At 43.1% G+C, this 15,841-nt stretch overlaps 1 protein-coding gene across 1 annotated transcript; it reads right to left on the reverse strand.

Moving 5' to 3' along the window:
• Positions 1-213: 213 nt before the first annotated feature.
• Positions 214-9,435, reverse strand: dhx33 (DEAH (Asp-Glu-Ala-His) box polypeptide 33; the record flags this gene model as incomplete). Its single annotated transcript, XM_080509152.1, has 12 exons — positions 214-2,444; positions 3,244-3,330; positions 3,411-3,614; positions 3,709-3,836; positions 3,910-3,998; positions 4,976-5,135; positions 5,905-6,016; positions 6,130-6,315; positions 6,439-6,609; positions 7,782-8,009; positions 8,254-8,414; positions 9,228-9,435. 12 exons carry the CDS (start codon positions 9,433-9,435, stop codon positions 2,136-2,138), a joined length of 2,043 nt encoding a protein of 680 aa, XP_080365278.1. The 3' UTR covers positions 214-2,135.
• Between the last annotated feature and the right edge of the window lie 6,406 nt (positions 9,436-15,841).

The following is a 15,841-nucleotide window of genomic DNA, read 5'->3' on the forward strand; positions in this document are numbered from 1 at the left end:
CCACTAGATGGCACCATCACTGACGAGTTTGAAACCTTTTAATTATTAAACCTGAAAATCTCCATATTGTTATATGTCAAGAGATTATATAGCAACATGAAGTCTGCATTTTTAAGTCATAATAAAGAGGAAAAATTAATTGTGTTCAAATATTTACTCATCAGACAGACTCTGGGACAGAATATTTATTAGAAATTATAACAATTGTGGTAATGCAAGACTATAACAAAACATAGTTCATACATACTCCAAATATCTCTTCAAAACGTGCATTTGATCTTATAAACTCCATGCAGGCATGTAAAGTACATGCAGATTTTAAATGGTGCACTCGTATCTATGAACCACTCGAAGTACAGCATCGTCGGATCTCCGCCTCGGGTGCGTTTGGCATTTGGTTGTTTGATTGCAAAGATAGAAACGGTCATTTTTCATTACATATTGTACAATCCTGAGTCCAGTGTAGAAAAAAAACAAAAAAAACAAGAGGGGGCTTTTTGTTCTATTCAACACGATGTGATTTACATTCTACAAAACGTGGAGGACCTGAGTGATCCATCACTGCCGAGAATCTCCATGCACTGCATAAAACTACAGTCGGCATACGTGTGTGTGTGTGCGTGCGTGTCTGTGGTTTGAGTGTGTGGATGCAGAACTTGGAGAAAGAGGCATGCTTTTTCTCCTTACGTGCATGTGACGACGCGATCCTACAGGGTGAGAGAGAACGAGAGAGAGAGAGAGAACGAGAGAGAGAACGAGAACGAGAACGAGAACGAGAACGAGAGAGAGAGAGAGAGAGAGAGAGAGAGAGAGAGAGAGAGAGAGAGAGAGAGAGAGAGAGAGAGAGAGCATGCACACCAGGCTGCATCAGAACTTAACTCTTCCTTCTGAACCAAAACACGTCGAGCATCCAGGAAACTCTGGAGGACCAGTGTGGAGAAAGAGAACCTACGGGCTGTAAAACTGCAATTTGTATGCGTATCATGAGATCAACATGTGGCAGTGCAGCATCACAACCGCTTACAAACAGATGATGCACCTTGATATTTAGCCACGTGTGAAAATTAAGTGAGACAATTTATAAAGTAATATCAAAAACTTTGTCGGAACTTGATGAAAACTTCCAAAACGGCTTTTTTTTCTGAAGCACACACTGATTTTTTTTACCAAATTCATTTGATACATTTCCTGTATTTGGCTTGTTTTTAGAATAGAATCTCATTTAATCCAGTTGCACTGGTTACAATGACACTAATGTTTCTATTCTATTCTATTTTTAACAGCCAAGCAGTTTTAAACTGACCTGAAATACTTTTTTTTTCCCTAAATCTGATCTGACACCTGACTGATTAAATTAAAGAAATACTGCTGCAATAAACTGCTTTAGCAGACACGGAGATCAAATGTGAAAGTAACTAAAGCGTGGCTAATCGTAGTTGGAAGGTAATATGAAGTCCCTCAAAAGAAAGAAATCAAATTGTGAGTAACAACGATATCAGGGCCAGATTTTAACACAGCAAAATACTATTAATAATTTACTTTTTCTCAAACTGGTTTTCTGCATGAAAACATTAAAACGGGACTTATAGTCTCAGTATTTAAGGGAAATCGGCTGCTGAAATTGTAAACATTCATGTAAATTCAATTGGGTCTCCGCTCTGTAAATCATCCACCACGGGTCCTTTCAGGCTTTCCCCTCGAATGAACTCCAAACGACACGATGGGAAAACTCTGGTAAGTAAAGAATTGATGCAAACAAAGTCTGGAGAGTAAATCAGACCCGACACTAAAGAAAAGGGATGAACTGGAGCTTCCTGCATCCTGTTCAGTCAATCAAGTACATGAAGAGCGGCATGTTGTACTTTAAACACATGCAAATACTGGCGGGGGAGAAAAAAAAAAAGAAGTTAAAAAGAGATTGTTTTTGCAGTGTGGTGAGACGTGATGCCGTGCGGCTTTATAAAATGTGAAGCGGCCGAAGTGGCGAGGCCTCGGTCTGCAGACATTGTGCCGCAGCGACGCGTCACCAGGGAGGTAGAGCCAATCCAGAGACGTTCACCTGCACGCCGAGCGTCCGGGCTTCCGGGGAGGAAACCCGCCGTGATCTGAGGGGAGCGCCTCCGACCCGACGCCGGCTAGCTTTTGCCCGGGTGGAGCTTGCGGCCGAAGTAGTCGGGCGCCGCGTCCAGCAGCCAGTCGGCGTCCACCAGACACAGGTCCCTCATGTAGCAGCGGGACGTGTGCAGCAGCTCGTTGAACACCACGTACGCCGGCTTGCCCTGGAACAGGACGGAGGAGGGGTGGATGTTCACCGGCTGGTGCGTGTCCAGCGCCAGGTAGCTGCCGTCCGGCTGCAGCTCGGCGGCGTTGATGAACATGCCGTGAGCGAGGCAGCGCCGGACGTTCCCCGTCTCGGCGCCGCACGACTCCAGCTTCAGGCTCATCTGCAAACGTGAAGCGACAACACGTCACTCCCGACACCCAACGCTTCAGGTTCAAAGTAAATCGCGGACGAGGAGAGCTTTTTTTTGTGAGAAACGATTTAACCCGCGACAGAAATGTTCAGTCATGATAAAATTAATAATAATCAAACCAGTTAAAAGTTTCTGGGCATCGCTGGTGAGCGACGCTTTATGGAGTTCGTCGCTGCATAAATGCACCGAGAACATGATTCATCTCTTTGTCCAAGTCTGATGATCGTCACATGAGTAAATTCTTCTGTGGCCGTTTTCCGGTGAAAATGCAAAACTTTTGTTATTTTGGTGATCGGAGCCACTGAAGACGCAACTTTTTGAGAACAGCTCCAGAGGTGGATCGTGTTTTCATTTTAAATGTCGTGTAAAAGGGGGGGGGGGGCTGAAGCCACGTTTACATGTACCCGAGTATTTAAAAAAACTGTAATATTTCTCTCCGTTTGGGCCGAGTCTCCACAAACGATGATTCCTGAAAACTCTGGCGATAATGGAGACGTAGAAAAACTCAGTTTCTATGTTTGCTTGTAAAGGAGGGCAGGTGGTGTTACTTCTAGGATTCTCATTGGCTATCATGGCGTCATGCTTCTTGCTACACTGCCCCCTACAGGTTTGGCATGCTCGTAGTCGCTCTGAACCAGATGGATATGCGGGTCGGTGTCAATGAAGATTTTTTTTGTAAACGTAGAGGAGGAAATACCAGTTTTTTGTTAAAACGTTAATACGTGTAAACGTGGCCAGATTCCACTGATGTAACTGAGCCGGTTTGTACCTTAAGGCAAATTTCCCGGAGTTGCGCCTGGACCTCCTTCACCAATCCCATGTTCCTGCTGTTCACAAAGTTCTCTCGGCACCACTCCTGTAACAGCAGACACGTGAGGAGGAGGAGGAGGAGGAGGAGGAGGAGGAGGAGGAGGATCTCTTTCGTGCGTTTCCTACCTTATTCCCCCCGACTTTCTTGAACGCCCTGTAGATGTTGAGCAGTGTCATGTGGTCCCCCTCGCTGGACATGAACTTCTTGCGTGCGGCCAGCACCTCGTCGCGCCGGGCCGGAGGGTTGAACAGCACCGTGTCCACGGACAGCAGTGACACGATGCTCAGGACCTCCTCGGAGCAGGAGAAGTCCGGAGACAGCAGGATGGTCTGCGGGAGGGAGCCGGGCGTTGTGAGTCATGCGGCTGTCGCTTCGCCTCTCGCCAAATCCACGGGGATCGGGAGCAGAGCGAGCACGCTATACCTTCGCGTATCTGGGCTCCAGCGGGAAACTGGCCATCTTTTTCCCCAGAGGAGTGAGGCAGACCTGGCCGTCCTTCCTCTCCACGGCTCCCAGCAGCTCCAGATGCTCCACAGCAGAGCGGATGGCCTCTGAGATCAGAGCCGACGTGTTAATGTGAGACGTGCGAACCAAGTGAGCCGCGCTTCAAAGGAACCAGCTCACCTGGAGACGGCTTGGACATGAAGTCAAAGTTCATCACGTCTGGAATCCCCAGAGCCATCAGCTGCAGCATCACGCCGGATAAATTACACCTGACACACACACACACACACACACAGACTAAATTCAACACAAGCTGCATTTTAATTTCCCGATAAACTCCAAGTGAAGCATTACAAGTTAAATCGAAACAAACAGAGTTTATTTGCCTTGTGGGGACAAAACTTTAACTTACATTCACTTCCTGCAGAGTTACTTTAACTACCATTCTAACTATTATAACTACCACTCGGCACAGTGGTTCGCCCTTTCGCCTCACAGTGAGGAGGGTCGCTGGTTGGAGTCTGGAGTTGGTCCTGGAGGCCTTCCGGTGTGGAGTTTGCATGTTTTCTCTGTTTGTGTGGACGTTTCCCTTCTAAAATATGCTGGTATTATTCTTATTAGTGTTACAGTATTTATGTTTAATGCAGAAATCCTCCACAAACACACGAAACAGTAAAAAAAAAGTATTTTTCTTCTAAATTGGTTTAAGAGTAGCAAAGACAGGAGAAGCGAGCCGCCTATGGCTAATCTTATGACTTCCTACGTGGCCTCCTGCACAATCTTTAGCTATCATAACTAAGAATATAACATTTTTAACCTTCATCTAAGAATAAAATTGAATTGTAGAGTCCAGTCGAGCATTTTGGACCCCGTCAGTGTGGCGGGCTCTCAGGCTTGGACCCCACAAAGACAGTAAAACAACTTGTAGTGTTACATACATGGCTCATTCATTACCAGCGCTTTTACACTTCTCCTAATCGTCTAAGACTGTTTTTTTTTTTTACTTCATCTTTAATGCCACTTTTTAAATCACATGAATGTATAACATTGATGGGCTGCAGTCTTTTGTTCCCTTTATTATAGTGTAGCAGCTCTTTCAGTTGGAAAAAGACCAACAGAGCTGCAGAGCATTCAATCTCACTGACCTGAATCTCTCAACAAGCAGCACACACACTCCCCAACACACACACACACACACACACACACACTGCTTCATCACCGGGGCCGCGCTGGGCTCTGAGCCTACCTCTGGATCTCGGGCACCGTCATGGGAATGAGGTTGTCGAACTCCTGCTCGGTGTAGAGACGGTAGCAGGAGCCCGAATCCTCCCTGCCGGCTCGGCCCGCCCGCTGCCACGCCTGCGCTTTGGAGACGCGCTGCACCGCCAGCACCTCCAGACCGCTGTCTGCGAAACACAACCACCACCGACAGGACTGAGGACGCGTTCTGTGCAGGATCGCCAAGGACGATCAATCCATTAGTCAGATGGGGGGGGGAGTACATAAAATCTATCGGAATGTTTTGGTTAGAGTGAGGATGATGCTCCTGATGTAGTTGAGATTGGGGTCATTTTCAGTAATAAAGTGTTTGGTTTGGTGAAAATGTGGACATTTTCATCAGCTATACTTATAATTTAAAGGTTATTATGGCACTATTTTACTGGTCCGGCTCACTCAAGATGATATTTTGCAGTACGCAGATTATTTCATATTTATAATCTGTCTCCATTACTGCATATTCAGGAATACAAATGGATGTTTTCATTTCAAAAAATTAATAGTTCACTTCTGTTTTTCTTTTATTATGACTTCTTATGGAAAAATCAAAAGAAAAAACAAAAAAAATCAACCTACTGGGAAAAAGGCATTCGTGTCTTACAACTTAAACAATTGAATTATCAACTTGAGTTAAAATAATGAAATAACTGTATAACTATAAACACTATTGAAAACAACGTCATTCAAAAAAAAAATCCTACTATGCAAATATAGTAAGAAAAGCTTATTTTTTTCTTATTTTTTTTACTGAAAAGACAGATTGCGATTACAACTTGAACCAAGAAATAATCTCTATACCGATACGGAGACGTGATAAACTGGAGCTTTCCTTTGTTCAGGCAAAATTCCACAACTCAGTTTCCATCATCTTCCACGTGAACGAGGGAATAATCTCACCGGGATTGAAGCGTTTAGCTTTCACCATCCCCGTGTCGATGACGTATTTGATCCCAGAGATGGTGACCGACGTCTCTGCGATGTTGGTGGAGAGGATGACCTTCCTGCAGCCCTGAACGGGACACACATCTGTTAGGAAAACAAACACCCGGTGTGTATGTGTGTGTGTGTGTGTGTGTGTGTGTGTGTGTGTGTGTGTGTGTGTGTGTGTGTGTGTGTGTTCACCTTGGGAGCGGGCTGGAAGACCCTGAGCTGCTGGGCGGGGGGAAGCGATGCGTACAGAGGGATGACCACCATGGGGCCGCAGCCGTCGGGCAGATGCTTGGCGATGTCCCGGCACGTCCTCGCCAGAGCCTCGATCTCCTCCTGACCTGTCATGAAGACTAAGATGTCGTGGGACGACGGCGCCTCCTGCGTGCGAGCGGCGGGGGGAAAAAAAAACGTGAGGGGAAACGGGAGCAGGAGGCGACGCAGGCCGGCTCCTCGCGGCTCCTCGCGGCTCGTTCTGGTAGAAACGGCGAGAGTCTGACGCACCTGATGGATCTGGAAGATGGAGACCAGCGCCGCCTGCAGGTAGTCCGACTGCGCCTGCTTGGTGTAGTAGACCTGGATGGGATGCTGCCGACCCTCCAGGTACAGGACGGGCGACTTGTTGAAGTACTCGGAGAACAGATCCACATCCATCGTGGCCGACATGACGATCACCTGGCAGAGAGAGATCCGAGCTTAAAGACACGCGGGATGAAGGAAAGTGAAGGATTTTAATACGTCCGCCTGACGTGGGTTGGGATTTGAAGCAATAATGGAAAATTAGGTAGATTTGCTTGAGGAGTTTCTGCAGGAACCACAGTTTCAAGTGGAAACACCAGACTTTCCCTATATTTTGTCTGTTTACTTTTAAAAACCTGCTTCCAGAAACATTTTCACTCATTTTGTTGGAAACAAGCAAAATAACAACATTTCTGTATACGCACACACGAGAATAGAGGAAAAGTCTTTGCAGCATTGTTCCACACAGAAAAAATAAAAGTTAAAATATCAATAAATATGAGTTAATTTTAAATATCAAAATACACAAGACTTAACAGTGACTAGTATAAGCATAAAAGAATGCAATTGATATAAAAACAGAACACACTATAACTCCTCTTTGTAAACAGTGTTTGCTGTAGGGCAGGGCCAAAAAAATCTACCATTTAAAAAATAAATCAATTCGATTTCTCTCTCTCAGTGCACTCAATAAATGACTGAAGAATGATTGTTGCAGCCACGGTGTTCGGGATGAATTTTGCAAGATCACACAATTCGTGGTAAAAATGACAACAATCTCAACAAAGTCCATTTTAAGCAAATGTTCTGCTCCAAAATACAGTGAAATGTAAAGAAAAACCTCATATAAACACTTGCTTGGTGGTTTGTGGGGCCGGATTGGAGCTTTTTTTTGGGGGGGAGGGGTGTATATATAAACATATATAACATAACATATATTCATTGCTTGAATTTGCGCAATGAATATGGATTTTAGTAACAAATTTGATCAATCGATTAAATCGAATTTTTGCCCAACCCTAAATCACTGCTTAGTCCTATATGTATAAATATTATTTCATATTATTTACAGTCCGTCAAGGTGAGTGAAAACATTCCAAAAAGTGAACAAACCCACAAAATACAGTGAAAGTTTGCCGTTTTCACTTGAAATCGTTGTGAAAATTCTGCCGTTACTTTTCCCGTAACGTGTCCATCTTCTCCAGTCGTTAATGTTCTTGCACACGTGCGTTTGGTGCATTTTTTTTGCATTTGCAAAAAAACCCAAACAGCACCCACTAGTGGCCAAAAAAAAAAAAGGAAACTCCATCATTTTCATCCCTCCCTACCTTCAGGGGAACCTTGTTCAGCTCCCGGCGCCGGCGCTGCGCCGTCTTCACCACGCCGAACAGCACGTCGGTGTGCACGGTGCGCTCGTGGGCCTCGTCCAGCACCACCACGGTGTAGCGCAGCAGCAGGGGGTCTCCGATGGCCTCTCGCAGCAGCATGCCGTCCGTCATGAACTTCAGCTTGGTGTCGGAGGAGGTGACGTCCTCGAACCGCACCGTGTAGCCCACCTTCGGACAATGTTTTGCGTTCACGGTGAAATGAGACAAAACAGTGGAGGAAACTGGATTTATACTTCGGAGAAACAATGGTCCTTTTTCCTTCCTGCACTTAAATTCACACGACGACAGCGGCTCTGCTGAAGCGCTTTCATTCTCATTCATCAGAGCTTTAGCACGTTCTCGCCACTGTTCTATTGGAGGTAGAACAGTGGCGCCATCGTGAAGAACACAGTGAAACGTCGCTCGCCGTTACCAGCTTGCCGAGTTGTGTCCTCTTCTCCTCGGCCACGCGGCCAGCCAACGAGATGGCAGCGACTCGCCGCGGCTGAGTGATGGCGATCATGCCCTGCCGCCCGATGCCGGCTTCGTACAGGTACTGAGGGATCTGAGTGGTCTTCCCCGAACCGGTCTCCCCTGATGGACGATCCAGAAACAACATTTATCACTTGAGTCAGCAGAACAGAACACGTGAAAGTTAAGTCTCGCATATCTAACGTTGTCATATCCTTTAATATTGAGGTGCAATATAATGGCCGGGGAGCATTTATCGGAATTACGTCACACAACTTGTGTCAAATATATTTATACATTTGGAATTGAAGCGTTTCAGTAAGAGGAGCCGACAAAACGACGAGATATGAAGTGATACTGTGCTATACGTTTGCTGAAGATTTGACTGTACCAAGTTTTTAAACTATTGAATTTGTTCATTTTTGGTGAAAAAAAAAAGTATTTATTCATGCATAAAAAAACATTTGGAGCTGTCCAAAATCTTTACTCACAGGAGATTATGCTGAATTCCATTGGTTGGTGAGCTTAGTGCTATTTAACTCTTATTTCTTGCAGCAAAGCCACAACTTGAAGGTGAACATCCCAAAACATGCATGCTGTTTTGGGATTTCGTTTGTAAATTGCACATATTTGAAGTCACTGCATGGAATTTATAGAATAGGCATGAATAATCTGCTGGATTCAGTCGATCCCTTTTCTCAGTCAGTTAAAGTGAACAGTGGTTGTATTTATATGTTGAATTATGACCAGAAATAAACTCATGGCTGCAAAATGCCACAACTAGTGGGACACAGATTTGTGACAATTTCATATTTTATACATAAATAAAGAGCTAATAAAAACAAATGGCAACTCTTTCATTTTAGATGAGAATTTAAAATACACATATAGTTTTGTTTTGTTTTGTCTCCCGGTTTCGCCCCCGGGGCTCCTCACCGATCAGGATGGCTCCGTGCAGCTGCCTCAGCTGGGTCAGCAGCTGGGCTTTGGCCTGGTAGATGGGGAGCTGCTTCCTCTGGACTTCTATCGGAGTTACATTCCCCTTTCTGGGCAGCAGCATTCCAGGTCTGGTCTTATCGAAGCGGAAGAAAACGGAGCCCGGCTTGAACTTTTTAGCCGGAGGAGGGTCGGGGTCGTGGGGCATGGTCCGGGAGAGAGAGAGGGGGAGGGAGGGGGGGGGGGGTATCGCGGCTTCCTCCTGACGAGCTCCGGGGTCAGAGAGAAAGATGGAAAAGTTTCCTCATGCTCGCTGTCACAGGAGAGGAGAGAGGAGAGAGTCACTGCGGATGTTTTGCTGCCTCTGCAAGTACCTGCCCACGTGGTCTTGCGCGGCGCAGGAGTGTGACGTCATTCTAGGAGTAGGATGAGCCCTGTGCGTGGACTGTCAGGCACATTGACGGAGACAGGCAGAGCAAGGGAGCAACGAAGAGGGCTTTATTATCAGAATCCAGTTCAAACCATCAAATACAACAAAAAAAAAAACTACAAAAAGTAACAACACATTCAATAGAACACATTTAAAACAATTTTGTTGAAGTCTTGTCTCCATAAAACTGCAATATTTGATAAAAATACATACATTGGTGGGATATTTTACAAAATACTATGTTAAGTGGTTGTTGGAGTTTTTTCCCCAGTCCTTTTCTTGTTCGTTTGTTTTTTTGTTTTGTTTTTTTTGTTTTCAAAATACAGATTTAAAAAATAAATACACCTACCCCGCATGTGTGAAGAAAACACGGTGAAACATTGTATTGAATAATCTTGTTCTCCAGCAGGGGACAATATAGACCAGTCCATTAAAATGAACGCGAATCATTTCCCCCGTTGCAGTGAAAGTGTACTAATGATTAACAGCCCAATCACAGGCTGCTGTTGTGACCTTGCATGAAGCAAATCATCACACACACAAGTACAGAAACACTGATGTTTTACTCATGGTTATGCTATGTCCCAGCAGGAAGAGACAACATTAGAACTTCATTCCAGTTGAATGACTCAAGGTTTGATGTTGAGGGGCACTGTAAAAAATCTGAGACATTTCTCAGTGAAACACTGTGTTCTTTAACCAACCTTTATTAAATTATGCATACTGGGGCGAATATAACTCGATACCATGGTAACTTTGTTTATGTGCAAAAGCATTTTAAGTTTGGTGACAGATGTTTTACTGCTTTCAAAATCACCGATCATTACCGTACAATGGTAAATGATTTCTGTGTGTGATCAATGCTGTTGTAGGCGTGGTGGTAGCTCGCCAGATGTATGGTTGCTATCTGCAGTTGGGGATTTAGACATGTTTTATTAGTTACTGACGCAGCTTTCAAAGGGAAACAATATCTATATATATGTAAATGTTTAAAGGAGTCATTACCTGGTATTCTAACATTGGGAAAAAAAAAAGATTGTAGATTCGTCTGGAGATTTAAAATGAAATACCGGGGTCATTTGTAAATCACATGGGGTTTAAAGTTCATACAAGCCCTGCTTGTAAAGGATACATATTATATGGTTGATTGATTATATTCAACATAATTTGATCTTCATGTAGACAAAATAAAACTTGAATACCTTTATGAGCGTTTTGAAACGTCGCCCCTGCAGAGACTGTAAATCAGCTTCTTAAAATGTGCGTGTGTTGTTGTTGTTGTTTTGTTTTTTTACCACACTGATTGTAATAATCCTGTTGATGTGGGATTCAGTGGGCTGTTCGGCAAAGCCACAGAACTGAGAGGAAATAAGTCAGTGAGATTTAATGTTTCAAGCTTGTGAGTTTCCACATTTTGCTGGTGAAATGACGCTCTGCTGTTCTTCTTTAATTAATCACAATTCGACATGCTATTATCGCCCTCTGCTGCCCCGGGTCACCGTGCCAACACTCGTGATCCTTAGCAGCCATATTTACCCCCGAAGGGAAGGAAAGTGCCCACGAACAGCTCCGTATTCACCCTCCTCCCTCACGGTGTGATGTTGAAAGACCAGTTCGGACGGCGTTTGCCACTAGACGGTTCAAGCAGCGGCACGTCCTGGTGAAGGTGGCGTGTTACAAAGAAATTTAGAGGAAATCGTGCAGCACATTCTTTCACTGTTGTTCACATGCATGACGTTTCTCAAGAGCAGTTTAACGGCTGCCAGAGAGTCGATTCGTAGCAAATGGGGGTTCGTCGTTGGCACAAGATCTCCTTCCTCGTGAGCTGTCAATCACAAGCTTTCCTTCATAACCTCGAGGCCACTGAAGAGGCAGTATGACACAAGAAAAGGGGTCAGAGGGCAGATCTCCTCAACCTCCTGCCCCCTTTTCACAACTTTATCATTATGAATTGTATTTTTTTTTTAAATAATCTGATGTTTCAGTTCTTAAATGTGTCGGTTTCTCTGTAACTTCTATCTCCTTACAGATGATTTCCTTTGACGTGAAATCAATGAGCGTCATTGACGAGCTGATCTCTTTGATTTTCTGTTTCCATCATGAGAACCTGTCAGTTTGTGTCGCTTGATATTGTCCTTGCTATATTGTTTCTCTCACCTGCTCCTGTTTCTGGTGACTGATCTCTTTTATTCTGAACCTCTGTTTTGTTCCCCTTCACTCAATTGCTAAACGGTTTAATCCATTGTTTGAACTTGCATTACCTTTTTCTTTTTTTTACACCTCAATAATATATGGAAGTGTAAAGGTAATCTCAGACACAGACAGTCAATACTGTAATTCCACTGACAACACTGGCTGGAGGCTCAGCCTGCAGATCTGCAGGTTGTTTGGGTGTTGATAAGCAAAAAGCACCTGAATCTTTACCTTGATGGATTTTGTTGTCAGGGGTCTGCAACCTGCAGCTCTGGAGCCACCTGTGTCTCATCAGCCTCTCTGTAGTGGCTCCTGGAAGCTTTCATGAAAGGTGATTAAACATTTTATTTACACATCAGGGTCATTTTCAAATGGACTCTTATCTCCTGGCTAAAAAAGGCTTAAAAAAATAAAGAAGCGCGATAACTAAAATGGGAAAAAGACCAGTTCAAACTGTTTGTTTACTAAAAGGTTCAAGCAGCAGCATGTCTTCATGAAGGTGGAGAGCTACAAAGAAAATGAGAGGAAATTGTGCAACACATTCTTTCACTGTTGTTCACAAGCATGAATTTTCTCAATGGCTAAAATGAAGAAAAAAATGCTAAAAACACAAGAAATGATGAAAAACAGTTTAAAAGAATTCGTAAAATTATTTCTAAAAGAAGAAAACTTAAAATGAAAAAAAAAAACTGCCTTAAAAAAAGAGTGAAAACATTTAAAATGTCAAAATCGTCTAAAAAGGTTTCTTTTAAAACAAAGAGCATAAAGCGCTAAAACCAGGTGCTAAAACCAGGTGCTAAAACCAGATGCTAAAGCCAGGCGCTAAAACCGCCGACAAAACTGCCCTAAACAGTAATTCACACTTCATTCAGCAGCAATGTAAGAGTTTTTGTACTTATAGCAAAACTATATAGGACAATCTATGAGCTGTGTGTCGAGCCATTTTAGTTAAACATGTTAAATTTGATTTGGTTGTAAGTCACAAAAACACAAAAACTCATCTCTCATATTGTGGGGTTGTTGTTTTTTTTTCTTTTTTGGGGCAAATTCTGATTTTATTTGCTGTAACGCTCTGATAAATTTAATGACTTCCTCCAATAACACGTCCAAATCCACATTTCTGTTCTTGTGGGGGCTCAGCCGTCCATCTCAACACTCCGCGGTGGCAGCGGGCAATTAAACACGGAAGCAATGCAATTTCCTGCAGATTGTTCTTGTTTAATCAGCATGCAGCAACACAAGGAGTCATTCGGAGTAAATCACGTGCAAAACACACACAAGGTGAAAGCTTAACCTATTTTGTGAACGCGCAAAGCAGCACACCTTATCGAGGATCTCTATTTACTATCATTTCATCAAGTACGGTTGTTTCTAAAAGTGTGAAGAGGAAAATATCTACACAATGTCTCAGCATTGATGATGTGTTGAGTCAAAGCAGGAGTGTCAATCGAGTGGGCCGAACCGGGAAAGTAGTGCCATAATAGGCGTTAAATTCATTGAAACATGCTACTTTGATATTTTAATTTCAGCATCACTGATATCTCAGCTGGGGTCTCAGTGTTGTGTCTGCTTAAAAACATCTGTTTAAAAAAATACATGCGTTCTTTGATCATTTCAGCATGACGTTTATATTTCAGGACTGAATTAAACTTCAATAGAGACAAATTGAATCGTCAAAATGTGCTTCATTGTAGTGCCAAGACTTATCCTTTCTATGGCCTTTGTATCCCATCAATAATATATAAGAATATGTGAAATATATTCAAGAAAATGTACTTGTTTGAGTGCGACGAAGCATGGGCAGGTTAACAGTTGTGATGTGAGGTCGTTCAAGTTCAGGACGTCAGGATTTGCATGCAAAAAAAAAGAAAAATTAAAAATTCAACAGCAGATGGCTTTTCTAACTAAATCAACTTTGTTTTATGTGCACTCAACTGCAACATTTCACATTTTGACAGAAGAATGTTATATTAGTGTAATGAAGAAATCTTGATGAAATATAGTGAAATATTACTGATGAAAAACATACAAAAATATTATTTGGTAAAGGTGGGAGACTTTCTGTGCTCTTCTCATTAGAAGTGCTGCATTTCAGCTTCAACATCTGTGAGTTTAACCATTTTAAAAGAGAGATTTATCCTCTGAATGCCACAAAAGTGATACGCTAGCAACATTACGGGCCATTTATTTATAGTAAAGTGTGAAGAGAAAGTGTCCAACTGAACAAAACATCACATATTTCATGATTTGGACATTAAAAGGTTTTTTAAAAAGGATTATTTCTCACTGTAGTTGTAGAAAAAATGTGATATTTGCAAAAAGAATAGCTCAATAAACTTCTCATGAAAAATGTTTCTTTCTTATAGGTGCTGTGATTTAAACATGGTGTGACCATTTTCTTATTTGATCGGATTAATCGGGAGTAAGAGACATGTTTTTTTTAAACAAAGGAACAAAACAACAACTCATAATAATATATTTGGTGATTAAAGCAAAAGTGTCTTTCTTTGTTCTTAATCAAACAAATTCTAAAAGTCCTATGAGCAACACTTTTCAAATTTTTTCTCGCAACTATTGTTTGCATGTATTCTGTTGTTCTCATTGGTAGTTAGAAACACAATGATACCGTGATTTAGACATTTCATCACACATACTCAACAAAAACAAAGCAAAACATTGCAGGTTGAATTCAAAAGTTATGATGGCACCATTTTAGCAGTCCGGCTCACTGAAGATTACCACCTTTTTCTGATCCCCCAAAATGTAAAGTCCACAGCATTTAAACTCCTGCCAGAAAACAAACATCTACATTGTTTCTTGAATTTTGCAATAAAAAAAAAAAAATCAGACTGTTTAGGATTTCACATCCCGTCTCTCTCGTTTGTCAGTCATCCATGAGCCGACGACGTCCCATTAAAAAGAGCAGCTTTATTCCATTTGGCACATTCCATTGTTTCCCTCACAGTATTTAGGTTATTATTTGGTCCCACAGCCGTCATGTAAAATCCTTACAATCTGATCCGATCCTCACAATCCCACCAAAATTCCCAGCGGGGCTGATTTGTGGGAATTTTTTGGAACATATGTCAACGTGTCTTTTGGAGCAGGATTTTCCCAGATTTAGATTTGGATTTTTAACATGATTCCAGAATAAGATGTCCCATTCGCTAATCTCCGGAGATTAGAAAGCACCGCGCACAAGTGAGGGAGGTAGTTGTTTTTTTCTCCCTCTGATGGATGGATGACCTTTTACGTAATTTTTCTATCAATGTCAACCTCCCCTCAACAAAACTGAAACTTTGAGTTTATTTATAGGTTTTGTTTGGCTTCCTCTATGAGCACGGATTAGGAGTGAGCGCCACACCTCCCGGCATGTGATAGGAGCAGGATGTCTGCCTGCCCCCCCGCCCCCCCCTTCCTGAAAACTATGATAAAACATAAGACGGCTTACTGTCTGACAAACGGTGACACGAGTGTAGGCAAACAAGCTTGAACTGTGAAATGCTCACTCTGTGTGTGCGTGTGTGTGTGTGTGTGCAGCTTGTGTATCTCTGCCCAGCATGCAGGAAGAAAGTGTCAGTGGAGACGATAAGGTCTGATTGCACAAAGGGAGCAGATGAGGAGGAGGAGGTGGAGGAGGAGGAGGAGGAAGAAGAGGAGGTCCAGTGCTTGTTTGGCAACTGTTGTTTTTTTTTATTAACTTGCAACTAAGTTGAGACACAATTCCTGCGAGTGGAACTTGTGCAGAGCAAGATGCAATGAAATGCCAAGAGATGAAGCCGCGAGGTCAATGGGAGGATGCAGAAATGTGACTGGCTGGGGAGAGAGAGAGAGAGAGAGAGAGAGGGAGCGAGAGAGAGGGAGAGAGGGAGGGAGGGTGGGAAGGAGGAAGTCCTATACCTCAGGACTTCTCATGAAGCGCGTCAGACGTGACATATGAGAAGCAGGCAGAGGACCCTCACTGCCACTGAGAGACGAAGGCAGAGGAGAC

The sequence above is a fragment of the Blennius ocellaris genome (genome assembly GCF_963422515.1).
Source record: "Blennius ocellaris genome assembly, chromosome: 14".
Classification (NCBI taxonomy): domain Eukaryota; kingdom Metazoa; phylum Chordata; class Actinopteri; order Blenniiformes; family Blenniidae; genus Blennius; species Blennius ocellaris.